This window comes from Mobula hypostoma, chromosome 1, assembly GCF_963921235.1.
Source record: "Mobula hypostoma chromosome 1, sMobHyp1.1, whole genome shotgun sequence".
In the NCBI taxonomy this organism is placed as follows: Eukaryota; Metazoa; Chordata; class Chondrichthyes; order Myliobatiformes; family Myliobatidae; genus Mobula; species Mobula hypostoma.
The window spans coordinates 4,628,162-4,642,639 of NC_086097.1; the positions used below are offsets into that span (position 1 = coordinate 4,628,162).

The 14,478-nt window shown below is 43.2% G+C and overlaps 1 protein-coding gene across 2 annotated transcripts in view; it reads right to left on the minus strand.

The window, feature by feature from the left end:
* Nucleotides 1-910: 910 nt before the first annotated feature.
* Nucleotides 911-14,478, minus strand: part of galcb (galactosylceramidase b) — an 86,393-nt gene continuing 72,825 nt past the window's right edge. For both annotated transcript variants that reach the window (XM_063043496.1, XM_063043505.1), the window contains exons 14-17: nucleotides 13,212-13,392; nucleotides 10,779-10,942; nucleotides 4,765-4,841; nucleotides 911-2,413 (exon numbers count right to left, since the gene is read on the minus strand). In XM_063043496.1, coding sequence (XP_062899566.1) covers nucleotides 2,270-2,413; nucleotides 4,765-4,841; nucleotides 10,779-10,942; nucleotides 13,212-13,392 — 566 coding nt within the window. In that variant the 3' untranslated portion in view covers nucleotides 911-2,269. The remainder of the gene's footprint in view (nucleotides 2,414-4,764; nucleotides 4,842-10,778; nucleotides 10,943-13,211; nucleotides 13,393-14,478) is intronic.

Here is a 14,478-nt window from a genome sequence, read left to right on the forward strand (position 1 = left end):
GGGAAGGAATGAGGTCAAGCTCATCTCTAAACATGAAGTGAACTATCAGGGGTGATTGATAATTTCGTGGCCCAAGGTAGGAGGAGTCAATTTTAGAAAACCTAGCACATTTATTTTTCCCACATTTGCACACTTAGTCCAGCAGTCGTGGAGGATACGGATCCCTTCTTTGTAGAAGTCAGCGTCTTGGACCTCCAGTAAGTGGTCCACAGCAGGGGTGATTGATCAGTTCGTAGCCTAAGGTAGAAGGAGATGAGGAGAAACTTCAAACTTTCTGCATTTTCACTCAGAGAGCTGAAATGCACATGCATGTGACCAGCGCTGTATAACTCATCTCCTTCTACTTTAGGCCACGAACTTATCAATCACCCCTGCTGTGGACCACTTCTACAAAGAAGGGATCCGTATGCTCCACGACCGCTGGACTAAGTGTGTACATGTAAGAGGGGACTATGTTGAAAAATAAATGTGCTAGGTTTTCTAAAATTGTCTCCTTTTACCTGAGGCCACAAATTTATCAATCACCCCTCGTTAAGTTGTCTACAGTTTAATTTTTATGTTTTATTTATTTAGCGAACAGCATGGAACAGGCTCTTCCAGCCTAATGAGCTGCTTCAACCAGCAACACACCTATTTAGCCCTAGTCTAATTATAGGATATCCTACAATACTATGGTCTCCAACCTCCGGGCCGCGGACTGATACATTGCCACGAAGAATGCAGTGGTGCAGCGGTAGTCAGAACGCACCCAGTACATCTTTTAAGTAAAAAGCTGAAGTAAACAAGTTAATTAATTAGGTGCCACCTGGCACGTAAATGTCAGCCCAGATCAGAGATGACACAATTGGCAATCGTCTCTGATCTGGGCTGATATTTACGTGCCGGGTGGCACCTAATTAATTAGCTTGTTTATTTCGGCATTTTTCTTAAAGATGTGCTGGGTGCGTCCTGACTACCGCTGCATTCTTTGTGGCCCGGAGGTTGGGGACCACTGCTACAACAGACAGTGAGAGGAAACGACAGCAGCTTGAGGAAACCCACGTATTCACAGGGAGGGTGTACACACTCCTTACAGACGGCATCGGCATTAAACTCTGAAATCCAATGTTACGAGGTGTAATAGCGTCACGCTAACCACTACGCTACCATGGCGCCCCCGATGTTTAGAGAAGGTAGAACATGTCAGGCAGCTGGGCGGAAGACTGGGTGCAGTAATCGATGGATGGTTAGTGAGTGTATGCACGGGGGCAGGACTGCAATTATGCAACATTACAAAGGGTAGAAAAAGAACCTTAGGAATGACGTCAATACTGTATCTAGTCCAATGTTTATCAGAGGTTCAAATTTCATTGTAAGGTTTCAAACAGTCAGGGTCAGCCTCGGTCAGTTGTCGTGGAAACAGATGAGCTTCATGAGACTGATATCAGATGACGAATCACTATATAGGACGGAGAATGAAAATCTGGCCAATGGTGCCACAACGCTAACATCTTACTCAGTATCAGCAAGTCCAAACAGCTGATCACTGGAACTGTTCCCATAACCTATGAATTCACTTTCAAGGACTCTTCATCTCATGCTCTTGATATTTAATATTTATCATTATTCCATTTATTTTCTTTCTTTTTGCATTTGCACAATTGGTTGTCTTTTACGCACTGGTTGTTTGCCTGTTGGTGCAGTCTTTCCATTATGGTTACTGGATTTATTGAGAGTGCCCACAATAAACTGAGTCTCATATGCACTATGTACTTTGGGAATAAATTTACTTTGAACTTTAAGTATTCTTGTTCAAAAAAAAAGGATTAGTAGTCAGAATGCTTTGGCCCTTCTGGTACATACAAACGTTTGTACTTTTCTTAAGGAAATTTCCTAATATTCAGTAGACATTGATAAACAACCTGGCTATTGTAGTTAAGGAGACAGGTGGTTTACCTTCCTCATACTCACACAATACCTTTCACCTTGTTGTATTTCATTCTGGGTACAAGGGAGAACAGGTGTGTGTGTTATATACTGAAATTAAAACATTTGGTTGAAATGCAATGTCATAAGTTGTTTCCGATTAGGCTGAAGCAGCAAGTCTTGTGCCTAGTACCACAGCAATGGCACTTGAAAGGAAATCAGAGGGTGAAGAAGAAGCCACCACCAGTGTCTAAATACACAAAAGTGGGAAGATGTACTCTTATTCTTTCTGAGGCACTTTTGGACTGCAAACATGGCAATACACCATTGTGCTTGAGACACACGGGAATGGATTCACTTGGGTTTAACCAGCTTGTACGTGAAAATTATCAAACTGAGCCAATTCGAAGCTCCACGTTCCAATAGCAGCCCAGCCGTTGCGAGGTTGACCTATATAGACACCCTTCCACAGTGGGTAGCCATTCAAGAATCCACTTGCTAAGTCATCCTAAGTGGGAATGAAATTAAAATGAATAAATTGCTTCTTCAAAGTAGTTCACAGCAACCTAATTAACTATCAATAATATTTTGACTCTTCATAAAGCATATTAAAATCAATATGTATAGCAAATTTATAACCAGAGCGAAATGCCTCAAGTATTTATTTTTGTTTAATCTAGAAGGGGGAAGATGCCAGATTAAGGTGAGGGGAGGAGAAAGAGGACAAGCTAGAAGGTGATAGATGAAGCCAGATGGGTGGTGGATGAAGTAAGAAGCTAGGAGGTGATAGGTGGAAAAGGTAAAGGGCTGTAGAAGGAGGAGTCTGATAGGATAGGAGAGGAGAAGAGGTAAGAGGCCAGAGTGGAGAATGGGAGAAAAGTGAAGATGGAGGGAAAAAGATTACCGGAAGGAAAAACCAATGTTCATGCCAGCTACCCAGACTGAATATGAGGTGTTGCTCCTATAAACTGAAGGTGGCCTCATCCTGGCACAAGAGGAGGCTGTGAATTGACATGTCGGAACAGGAATGGGAATTAAAATGGTTGGCCACTGAGTTCTGCTTTTGGTAGATAGAGATGAGGTGTTCAATGAAGTTGTCCCCCATTTTACGTCAAGTATCAAAACGTATCGGGAGCATTGGATCCAACAGATTTGGTGAAGTGTTGCCTCACCTGGAAGATGGAGGAAGTTGCTCAGAATAATGAGTTGGATACAGAGCCTCAGGGGGTGGTAGGCAGGGACAGGAGGAACTCTATCACTGTTAAGGCAGAGGGAAGGTGGTGTGAGGGCGGATGTCTGGGAAATGGAGGAGGTGCGGCTGAGGGCAGCAGCAATGGTAGAGGAAGGGAAACCCCATTCTTTGCAGAGCCAGAGTTTGAAAAATTCTTGGAAGATGAACAATGTCTGTGATCTGAAGAGAATAACAAGGGGAAAGGCAGCAGCAAACACTCATTTCCACCAACAAACCCAAATAAAGATTTTAGATATACGTTATTAAAGGAAATTATATCACAAATAAAGCAAGATAAATTTATTTAACACTCCCTCTTTCACTTTCTGCAAATAAGGGAGTCACCGACGATGAAAGTGCAGCAGAATTCAACAAGCCAGAAGTGACACACAGGTGATAGGATTTATGGAAAACATGCACAATCATAGGCTGATGAAAGTTAGTACATTGGACAAGCGACTGCAAGTTAATTTGGCCCTGTGCAACATCCCTTATAATGCCCCTAATGGTGGAAATTTATCAGCCTTACAGGTGAGTCTACACCCACCCAGTTCATTGGTGATAATGTCCCTGATGGTGGAGATTTATCAGCCTCACAGTGAATGATCTCTGAAGTGACCTAGAGAACAGCTCAGCTGTAGGCTGCCTGCCTCTACAAGGCCAAGAGTGCTGGCCTTGCCACTGATACACAGTTCTGAAAAGTGATTACAATGATAACGACTTGACGTATCCTTTGCAACTATAACCCGGTACAATCATTGGGTATATTTAGAACATAGAAGAGTACAGCACAGGGAGCAGACCATTCAGCCTAACTGTGGCAAACCAGCCGAAAAGCAAATCAAAATCATCCAGACACTAATCCCTCCTACCTACACCATGTCCACATCCCTCCATCTTCCTCACACCCATATTTGGAGCAGATTCAATGGGCCAGACAGCTAAATTCTGCTGCTATGTCTTACGGTCTTGTGGTATCAGATCATACTATTTTAGTTAATAAGTAGAGAAGTAACTGTTAGAGCTTATCGTATCTATTGATTGAGATGCAAATCAGAAACTAGCATTCTAGGCTACCTCCTCCTCCGAGATCAGAATCCCAAGCACACTGCTGAAGGTCAGATTCTGCAGATATGATTGGGCATTTTTCCCATTCATTGTTTATTTTATTTTGTTTAGAGATGCAGTGTGGAATAGGCCCCTCCGGCCCAACAAGTCCCGCCATCCATCAACCCACCTCTTTAACCCTACCCTAATCACCGGACAGTTTACTGTGACCAGTTAACTTACTGACTGGTCTGGCTTTGGGCTGTGGGACAGAACAGGAGCACCTGGAGGAAACGCACACGCTCACGGGAAGGATGTACCAACTTTGTTACAGAAGACGCTGGAACAGAACTCCGAAGCCCCGAGCTGTAATGGTATTGTGTTAACTGCTACACTGCCACGGTGTCTTCACGAGTAGCTAAAAGAATTTTGTAAGTCATCAAAATACCAGTGACACTAGACTCTGAGTATTCTCCTGGGTTCCCATTTAGCTTGAAAAACAATTAAAATTTTCAATTATGTAATTGACATAAAACAACAGAAAGGGCAAACCATTTGAACATCAAGGACGGGACGCATACCTGAATCCTGAGAGTGAGAGTGTGCCATTTTCCTGCCCGTGTTCCGGATTTGCCTGAATCCAACACAATGTTCCCAGCTGCAAGAGGAAAATCATTCATTCATGTCCAGCAATTACCAGCAGCACATCTATCGCTGTGCTCTTCCGAGAAATCGGACTTCCAGTTTATATTAGAGAAAAAAAAACAATGCCCTCAGAAATATCTTGAGAATGGGGATGATATTCAAAATGGAGCGCCACTTTCCTTCTTCTAGACTCCTGTACTGCCTATCGATTATTGAAAAGCCGAGAGAGAATGGATGTGGAGAGGATGCTTCCTATAGTGAGGGAATCCAAGTCCGGAGGGCACAGGCTCACAATACAAGGAAGTCCATTTAGAACAGAGATGAGGAGGAATTTTCTATCCAGAGAATGGTAGATCTGTGGAATTCATCGCCATACGTGGCTGTGAAGGCCAAGTCAGAGTATACTTAAAGCAGCAGTTGATAGTTTCTTGATTAGACAGGCTGTCAAAGGTTACGGGGAGAAGGCAGAAGAATGGGGTTGAGAGGGATAATAAATCATGCATGATTAATGGCAGAGCAGACTTGATGGGCCAAATGGCCTAATTCTGCTCTTATATCTTATTCTTTTTTTGGCGTGTGCCTGCGTGCGGGCATCCATGATGATGTCTTTTTCATGGCTTTTTTTTAACAAGACGCATAACGAGAGAGAGAGAGAGAGAGAGCGCGAGAGCAAGAGAGAGAGCGAGAGAGAGAGAGAGAGAGCGCGAGAGCGAGAGAGAGAAAGAGAGAGAGACCACTCCTCACACAGACGTTTCGCAGTAATGTCCCTTTATTTTACGAGGTTGAGTTGCGATCTCGACACTCAACCCGGCATGGATGGAAAACGTACTCGGGAGCGGCCCTGACTGGTTTCGAACCCGGGAACCTCTGCTCCCGGGTCCAGTGCCGATGTCGTTACACCACCAGCCGGCCATGTCTTACGGTCATATAGTATTCATGGCACGTTTTAAAGTAATTTTACTGCCATGAGTTTGTCAGTGAATTATTAATGATTATGTAATAATCATTATTAATTTTTATGTAATAATTTGTAATTCAATACTTTGTTGCCATTAATTGGAGTAAGGGGAAATATGAGGCTATCATGCAGGAACTTGGAAGCATAAATTGGGAACAGATGTTCTCAGAGAAACGTATGGAAGCAATGTGGCAAATGTTTAGGGGATATTTGCGTGGAGTTCTGTATAGGTACATTCCAATGAGACGGAAAGGATGATAGGGTACAGGAACCGTGGTGTACAAAGGCTGTTGTAAATCTAGTCAAGAAGAACAGCTTACGAAAGGTTCAAAAAAAAACTCGGTAATGATAGAGATCTACAAGATTATAAAACTAGCAGTAAGGAGCTTAAGAATGAAATTAGGAGAGCCAGAAGGGGCCATGAGAAGACGTTGGCAGACAGGGTTAAGGAAAACCCCAAGGCACTCTACAAGTATGTGAAGAGCAAGAGGATAAGACGTGAGAGAATGGTTGCTTCAGTATTCACTATGGAAAAGGATCTTGGCGATTATAGGGATGACTTGCAGCAGACTGAAAAGCTTGAGCATGTAGATATTAAGAAAGAAGATGTGCAGGAGTTTTTGGAAAGCATCAAGTTGGATAAGTCACCGGGACCGAACGAGATGTACCCCAGGCTACCGTGAGAGGCAAGGGAGGAGATTGCTGAGACTCTGGCGATGATCTTTGCATTATCAATGGGGACGGGAGAGCTTCCAGAGGATTAGAGGGTTACAGATGTTGTTCCCTTATTCAAGAAAGGGAGTAGAGATAGCCCAGGAAATTATAAACCAGTGACTCTTACCTCAGTGGTTGGTAAGTTGATGGAGAAGATCCTGAGAGGCAGGATTTATGAACATTTGGAGAGGCATAAAATGATTAGGAATAGTCAGCATGACTTTGTCAAAGGCAGGTCGTGCCTTACGAGCCTGATTGAATTTTTTGAGAATGTGACTAAACATATTGATGAAGGTAGAGCAGTAGATGTAGTGTATATGGATTTCAGCAAGGCATTTGATAAGGTACCCCATGCAAGGCTTATTGAGAAAGTAAGGAGGCATGGGATCCAAGGGGACATTGCTTTGTGGATCCAGAACTGGCTTGCCCACAGAATGCAAAGAGTGGTTGTAGACAGGTCATATTCTGCATGGAGGTCGGTGACCAGTGGTGTGCTTCAGTGATCTGTCTTGGAACCCTTACTCATTGTGATTTTTATAAATGACCTGGATGAGGAAGTGGAGGGATGGGTTAGTAAATTTGCTGATGACACAATAGTTGGAAGTGTTGTGGATAGTGTGGAGGGCTGTCAGAGGTTACAGCGGGACATCGATCGGCTGAGAAGAGGCAGATGAAGTTCAACACAGATAAGTGTGAAGCGGTTCATTTTGGTAGGTCAAATATGATTGCAGAATGTATCATTAATGGTAAGACTCTTGGCAGCTTGGAGGATCAGAGGGATCTTGGGGTCCGAGTCCATAGGACACTCAAAGCTGTTGCACAGGTTGACTCTGTGGTTAAGGTGGCAATGACATTCAATCATGGGATTGAGCTTAGGAGCCTAGAGGTAATGTTGCAGCTATACAAGACCCTGGTCAAACCCCACTTGGAGTACTGTGCTCAGTTCTGGTCGCCTCACTACAGGAAGGATGTGGAAACCATAGAAAGGGTGCAGAAGAGATTTACAAGGATGTTGCCTGGATTGGGGAGCTTGCCTTATGAGAATAGGTTGATTGAACGCGGCCTTTTCTCCTTGGAGCGGTGGGGGCTGAGAGGTGACCTGATAGAGGTGTATAAGATGATGAGAGACATTGATCATGTGGATAGTCAAAGGCTTTTTCCCAGGGCTGAAATGGCTAGCACAACAGGGCACAATTTTAAGAGACTCCTTTAAGAGACTCCTGGATAGGTACATGGAGTTTAGAAAAATAGAGGGTTATGGGTAATCCTGGGTAATTTCTGAGGTAAGGACATGTTCGGCACAGCTTTGTGGGCCGAAGGGCCTGTATTGTGCTGTAGGTTTTCAGAGTTCTATGTTTCTATCATCCATCTGTATTGGCCAAAATGAAAATTTCACCACGCAAACAACAGGAAGTTGATAGTGGAGGAAGGGAAGCCCCTTTTTTAAAGAAAGGGGCTTCCCTTCCTCCACCATCAGCTCTGCTCTCAAACGCATCTCCCCCATTTCACCCACATCTGCTCTCACTCCATCCTCCCGCCACCCCACTAGGAATAGGGTTCCCCTGGTCCTCACCTACCACCCCACCAGCCTCCGGGTCCAACATATTATTCTCTGTAACTTCCGCCACCTCCAACGAGATCCCAGCACTAAGCACATCTTTCCCTCCCCCACTCTCTCTGCATTCCACAGGGATCGCTCCCTACACAACTCCCTTGTCCATTCGTCCCCCCCATCCCTCCCCACTGATCTCCCGCCCGGCACTTATCCGTGTAAGCGGAACAAGTGCTACACATGCCCTTACACTTCCTCCCTTACCACCATTCAGGGCCCCAGACAGTCCTTCCAGGTGAGGCGACACTTCACCTGTGAGTCGGCTGGGGTGATATACTGCGTCCGGTGCTCCCGATGTGGCCTTCTATATATTGGCGAGACCCGACGCAGACTGGGAGATCGTTTTGCTGAACATCAACGCTCTGTCCACCAGAGATAGCAGGATCTCCCAGCGGCCACACATTTTAATTCCACATCCCATTCCCATTCCGACATGTCTATCCACGGCCTCCTCTACTGTAAAGATGAAGCCACACTCAGGTTGGAGGAACAACACCTTATATTCCGTCTGGGTAGCCTCCAACCTGATGGCATGAACATCGACTTTTCTAACTTCCTCAAATGCCCCACCTCCCCCTCGTACCCCATCCATTATTTATTTTTATACACACATTCTTTCTCTCTCTCTCCTTTTTGTCCCTCTGACTATACCCCTTGCCCATCCTCTTGGTTCCCCCCCCTTGTCTTTCTCCCCGGACCTCCTGTCCCATGATCCTCTCATATACCTTTTGCCTGTCTTCTCCTATCATTTTGGATCTCCCCCTCCCACTTTCAAATCTCTTACTAGCTCTTCCTTCAGTTAGTCCTGACGAAGGGTCTCGGCCCGAAACGTCGACTGTACCTCTTCCTACAGATGCTGCCTGGCCTGCTGCGTTCACCAGCAACTTTGATGTGTGTTGCTTGAAAATTTCACCAACAGTCTTTGAAGTAAAGAAGTGCGGGGGGTTGTGGTGCAGGTCAGTGGGACTGGGTGATTTAACTGGTTTGGCACAGACAGGATGTGCTGAGGGCCTGTTTCTGTGCTGTAGTTTGCAATGACTCTCTGACTGTTTCTCTTCTCACAGATACAGATCGATGTGTTGAATATTGCCGGCATTTTTGATCTTTATTGTCATTAAAATTAACCAGTAGGACAAAGTTACAGATTTAGAAACATGTTTTTGCCTCCAGGATCAAGTTGCATTAATGAAGTTAAGTTTAAGTATTTTAAAGTAATTATGCAGGTTAACTGTTTGACTAGAAAAGGGAAAGTCCCTGAATAACCAAAGAATTAGGCCAGCAAATGGAATTGGTCATTAATATAACTGGAAAGTGTCCTTTTAAGTACATGAAAGCCAGCTTTTAATCTCTCCAAGTCTAGAGAGTGGTGGAACATGCTGCTCGGGGTGGCGGAGGAAGATACATTAGGAACCTTTCAGAGATGTTTAGATAGGCAGATCAATGAAAACAAAATGGAGGCCTATGTGGGAGGGAAGGGTTAGAATGGCCTTAGAGGATGTTAAAATGCTGGCACAACATCATGGGCTGAAGGACCTTTACAGCACAGTACTGTTCTACACCTTATTGTAAATCACTTGCTTGATGGGGCAGGAAGTCTGTACTAGAAGCATCAGCTTCCATACTGACTGACTACTCAGAGCTGACCACAAATGAGTCAAAATCATTTTGTGCTCAGAGATAGTGACCAAAAGTAGACTTCTCCATCTTTGTTTGAGATTTATTTCTCGTATAACTTTAGTTCTTCAAACATAATCTTGTCCCACAACACCTCATTCGTCAAGAAGGCACTCCTGGCTCAATTTTAACAACTTTCTACAGGAGCACCATTCAGAGTATCCTGTCTGGCTGCATCGTCGTGCGGTACAGAAGCTGCAAGGCATCGGTCTGCAAGCCCGTTACAGAGGACAGTAAAAACTGATGACAGGATCACCAGGGTCTCCCTCCCCATCTATTTGTGATATTTACTTGCAAATGAAAGGCCCAAAGTGTTATTGAGGATTCCCACCACCCATCCCACAATCTCTTTGACCTACTACCATCGGGAAGGTGGTACAGGAGCATCAGGACCAGGACTGCCAGACTGGGTAACAGCTTCTTCTCTCAGGCTGTGAAACTAATGAATACCCTGCCACCACCGAGGTCTCATCACTAGGAGAGCAAGCTGTTCTGTTTATCTGTGATGCACACTACATGCATTTTTAATTGTATTTTATCAACTTATTTGTGGAAATATTTTGTTTCAGGTACTATGTGTGATATATTTTGTGGGGACACCGTGGTCTGGAGGAACATTGTTTTGCTTGATTGTATCTATGTACAGTCAGATGAATTTGACTTCTGAAAAACTACATCTTCTTGGAAATCACAAGAGATTTTCCATTTCAGAAAACAATCCGCTTTAAAACCTTAAGGCATTTCGCAAACACCTTGAGTGTATTTTTTCCTCAAAGATCTGGTTGATCAGCCAGACAGAGAGGGTGACACACTAACTCCAACCTGAGTGAAGATTGTACGTGACAGCTAAAAGGTACCAAGATCGGTGAAACAAAAACAGCATTTGCTAATTGCAAGGGGCCTAGATTTAGAAGCAGTAATTAACCTAAATAACCACTGAAATGACAATTCTCTTCAAAACAGGCAATGAAGTTGTAATAACTAACACTTACGCAAGTCATTAGTAACTTTGTACGTCCCATCGGCAAAGATCCAGTAGTATAATCCTTCTGCATGTCGAATAAGTTCCCCTCCTTTATTCACCCTTCCAGCAATGAACACACCTCCAGTATTGGGCGTCTCAATGAGTACATCGCAAGTTATATTGAAATCTTGCCTGAGGAAAAAAAATTCAGTCTCAAAGTCTGACAGTAAGCAAGCAGAGATCACCTCATAATGTGTTGTCTCATTGGGTTATTTAGAGTCATAGAACACTACAGCACAGAAACAGCCCCTTCAGCCCATCTCGCTTGTGCTGAGCTATAAACCTGCCAAGTCTCATGGACCATAGCCCTCCATACCCTTCCCATCCATATATCTGCCTAAATTTCTTTTAAATGTTGAAATCGACCCCGCATCCACCACTTTCACTGGCAGCTCATTCCACACTCTCACCGCCCTCTGAGTGAAGTAGTTCCTTCATGTTCCCTTTAAACTTTTCACCTTTCACCCTTAACACATGACCTCCAGCTGTAGTTCCACCCAACCTCAGCAGAAGAAGCCTACTTACATTTACCCAATCTTTACCCCTCATAATTTTGTATACTTCTATCAAATCTCCCCTCATTTCCTTTGCTCCAGGGAGTGAAGTCCTAAACTACTGAATCTTCCTCTATACCTCAGATCCTCATGTCCTGGCAACATCCTTGTTATATTCATACCATCCTGAGTGCTCGTTTGTCTACCCTGAGTTTTTATGAGCCACAAGTTCCAAGAGACATTTGGGATGTTGCATTCTTTCAGGAGAATATTGAGCATATCTTTGAATCTACTTCTCTAAATGCTCTAAATCCATAACCACGGGGTGCCACAGTAGCACCGCAGTTAGCACGAGCTTGGGGCTTCGGAGTTCAGAGTTCAATTTCAATGCTGTCTGGAAGGAGTTTGTACATTCTCCTTGTGAGTGAGTGGGCTTCCTCCAGGTACTCCGGTTTCCTGCCACAGTGCAGATGTACCGATTAGTAGGTTAATTGGTCATTGTTCAATTGGTGGGTTGCTGGGGTGCTGTGACTCGTTGGGTTGGAATGACCTGTGGCATGTTGCATCACTAAAATAAATGTATAGTTTAATGTCATTTCCAATACAAGAGTGTAAAGGGGAACAAAGTAATTACTACTTTGGATCCTTATGTTATGTAGCCTCCCCCTCCAATGGGAGAGGGATAAACAGTCCATGAGCCAGGTGGGTGGGATCCTCCATGATGTTACGTGCCCTGTTCCAGCACCTTTCTGTATATACGTCCTTGATGGTGGGTAGGCTGGTGACGGTGATGTGTGAAGCCACTGGAGCAGGTAGTGAATGGTCGCATGGGCAGCTGGTGCATATCACAAGTCCTGGTTACGCGACCACTGTCTCCATGCAGACAATCTCTGAAGACTATTGATAATGACTAGGGTCACCTGTCTCATAAAGACACTACCTAGAAGAAGGCAATGACAAACTACTTCTTCAGGAAAATTTGCCAAGAATAATCATGGTCATGGAAAGATCATAATCGCCCACGTCATATGGCATGGCACATAATGAACGAACTAACACAATGGCAGGTGATCATAAAATGTTAAAAAGTCTGAGGTTTTACTGACTGTGAAAAGTCAGCTGAGGCATTTTGTAAAGTGATAGAAATTCACTTCACAAAATTGAAGTCCAGGCATTGAGTTCATGAGAAAGGAACTTAAGTTGTAGCTTTATAAAACTCTTAGTTAGGCCACTTCTGGAGTTTTGCATTCAATCTGTCACCCCCACTACAGGAATGACGCTTAGGCTTTGGAGAGGGGACAGCAGAGGTTTACCAGGATGCTGCCTGGATTAGAACGCAGTGCTATGACGAGAGGTTGGACAAACTAGGCTGGTTTTCTCTGGAGCGGTGGAGGTTGAAGGGAGATCTGATAGAGGTTTATAAATTTATGAGAGACAAAGATAGAGTAGACAGATAGTTTCTTTTTCCCAGGGCTGAAATGTTTACTATCAGAGGACATGCATTTAAGGTGAGAGGGGTTAATTTCAAAGGAGATGTGAGGGGTAAGTGTTTTTTGTTTTTTTACATAGAGAGTGGTCGGTGGAATGTGCTGCCTCGGGTGGTGGTAGAGGCAGATACATTAGGGACTTCAAGAGCCGTTTAGAGAGGCAGATGAATGTGAGGAAAATGAAAGGGTATGGACATTGTGTAGGCAGAGGAGATTAGTTTGGTTGGTTATTTGATTACTAATATAATTGGCTCAGCACATCATTGTGGGCTGAATGGCCTTTTCCTGTGCTGTACTGTCTGTGTTCTAAATGCAATGAAAAGATCAAGTGGCAACATCAGTGAATTTACAAATCAAAAGATAGTGCATCCAAAGCAGGTTGTGTTTCTATTTTTTAAAATTAATAAACCAAATTCTTACCACATGTAATCACCAATAACACTAATTGTTTGGTCAGCATCACTTGCCCAGGTTATAGGTCGCTGTTTTACCACCTGTCGCAGAGTATACATATGTTCACCAGGATTGTAGTAGTTTACAAAATATTCAAACACTCCGGTCTGGTCAGCAAAATTAGGTGCCTCACTGAATGGTGGAGTCTCTAAGTCACAGAAAAAACAGACTGAATTAATTTATGAAATTCCAACCACATTAACAGCTATCAATCCAAAATCCCATTAACACACACTGGTCCTAAAAGAATATTCCAAATGCTTCAAGAAGAGAAAAAACGGAATGACATTGTTCCATAGTCATTACTGAGCATAAATTCCAGATATAACTTTTTCAGTAATCAAATAACATTGAATATGTTCCCCCATTATCAATATGTCAACACCTATTTCAATGAGGAGATCAACATCCATCTTGTTTGGTTCTAGGAATTCAGAACTTGCAGCTGGAAATTGGAAAATTTGTTGTTACATCCTAAAGTAAAAACTCTTCTTTAAAAAAAAAGGCCTTTTTAAATAGTAATCTTCCTAATTCAAATCAGAATGCCATGTTTTCACACTTGAATAAGAAACGTCTGCAGTGGTAAAATATAGTGATAGATTCCAAGTCTACAGAATCTAAATCAATGAGCTTACTGATTAAATATTCCTGCTGTCATCAGGAAGGTGGTACTGGAGGCTCAGGACCCACACCACCAGGTGCAGGAACAGTCATTACCCCTAAACCATCAGACTCCTGAACAGAACTTCACTCTCCCCATCACTGAAATGTTTCCACTGTACTGGACTCATTTCCAAGAAGTCTTCATCTCATGTTCTCAATACTTATTGTTTATTTTTGTTTATTATTATTTCTTTTTTTTCCTTTTAGTATTTGAACAGTTTTTTCTGCACATTAGTTGTTGTTCATCCTGTTGGGTCTGGTCTTTCAAAGATTCTACTCTGTTTCTTGCAGTTATTGAAAATGTCCCAAGAAAATAAATCTCAGGGTTGTATATGGTGACACATACATACTTCTATAATAAATTTCCTTGAAGATGCTTAAATACAAATAGGTACAATTGGTTGTTTGTTCATCTTTGTCTGCAGTTCTTCATTGATTCTGTTGTTTATTGGTTATCTACTGTGAATGCCCACAAGAAAACAAATCTCACTGTAGTATATTGTGACATATATATACTTTGATAAATTTATGTGGAACCTTGAGTTTCTACTTGCAATAGTTAATTAAGCTC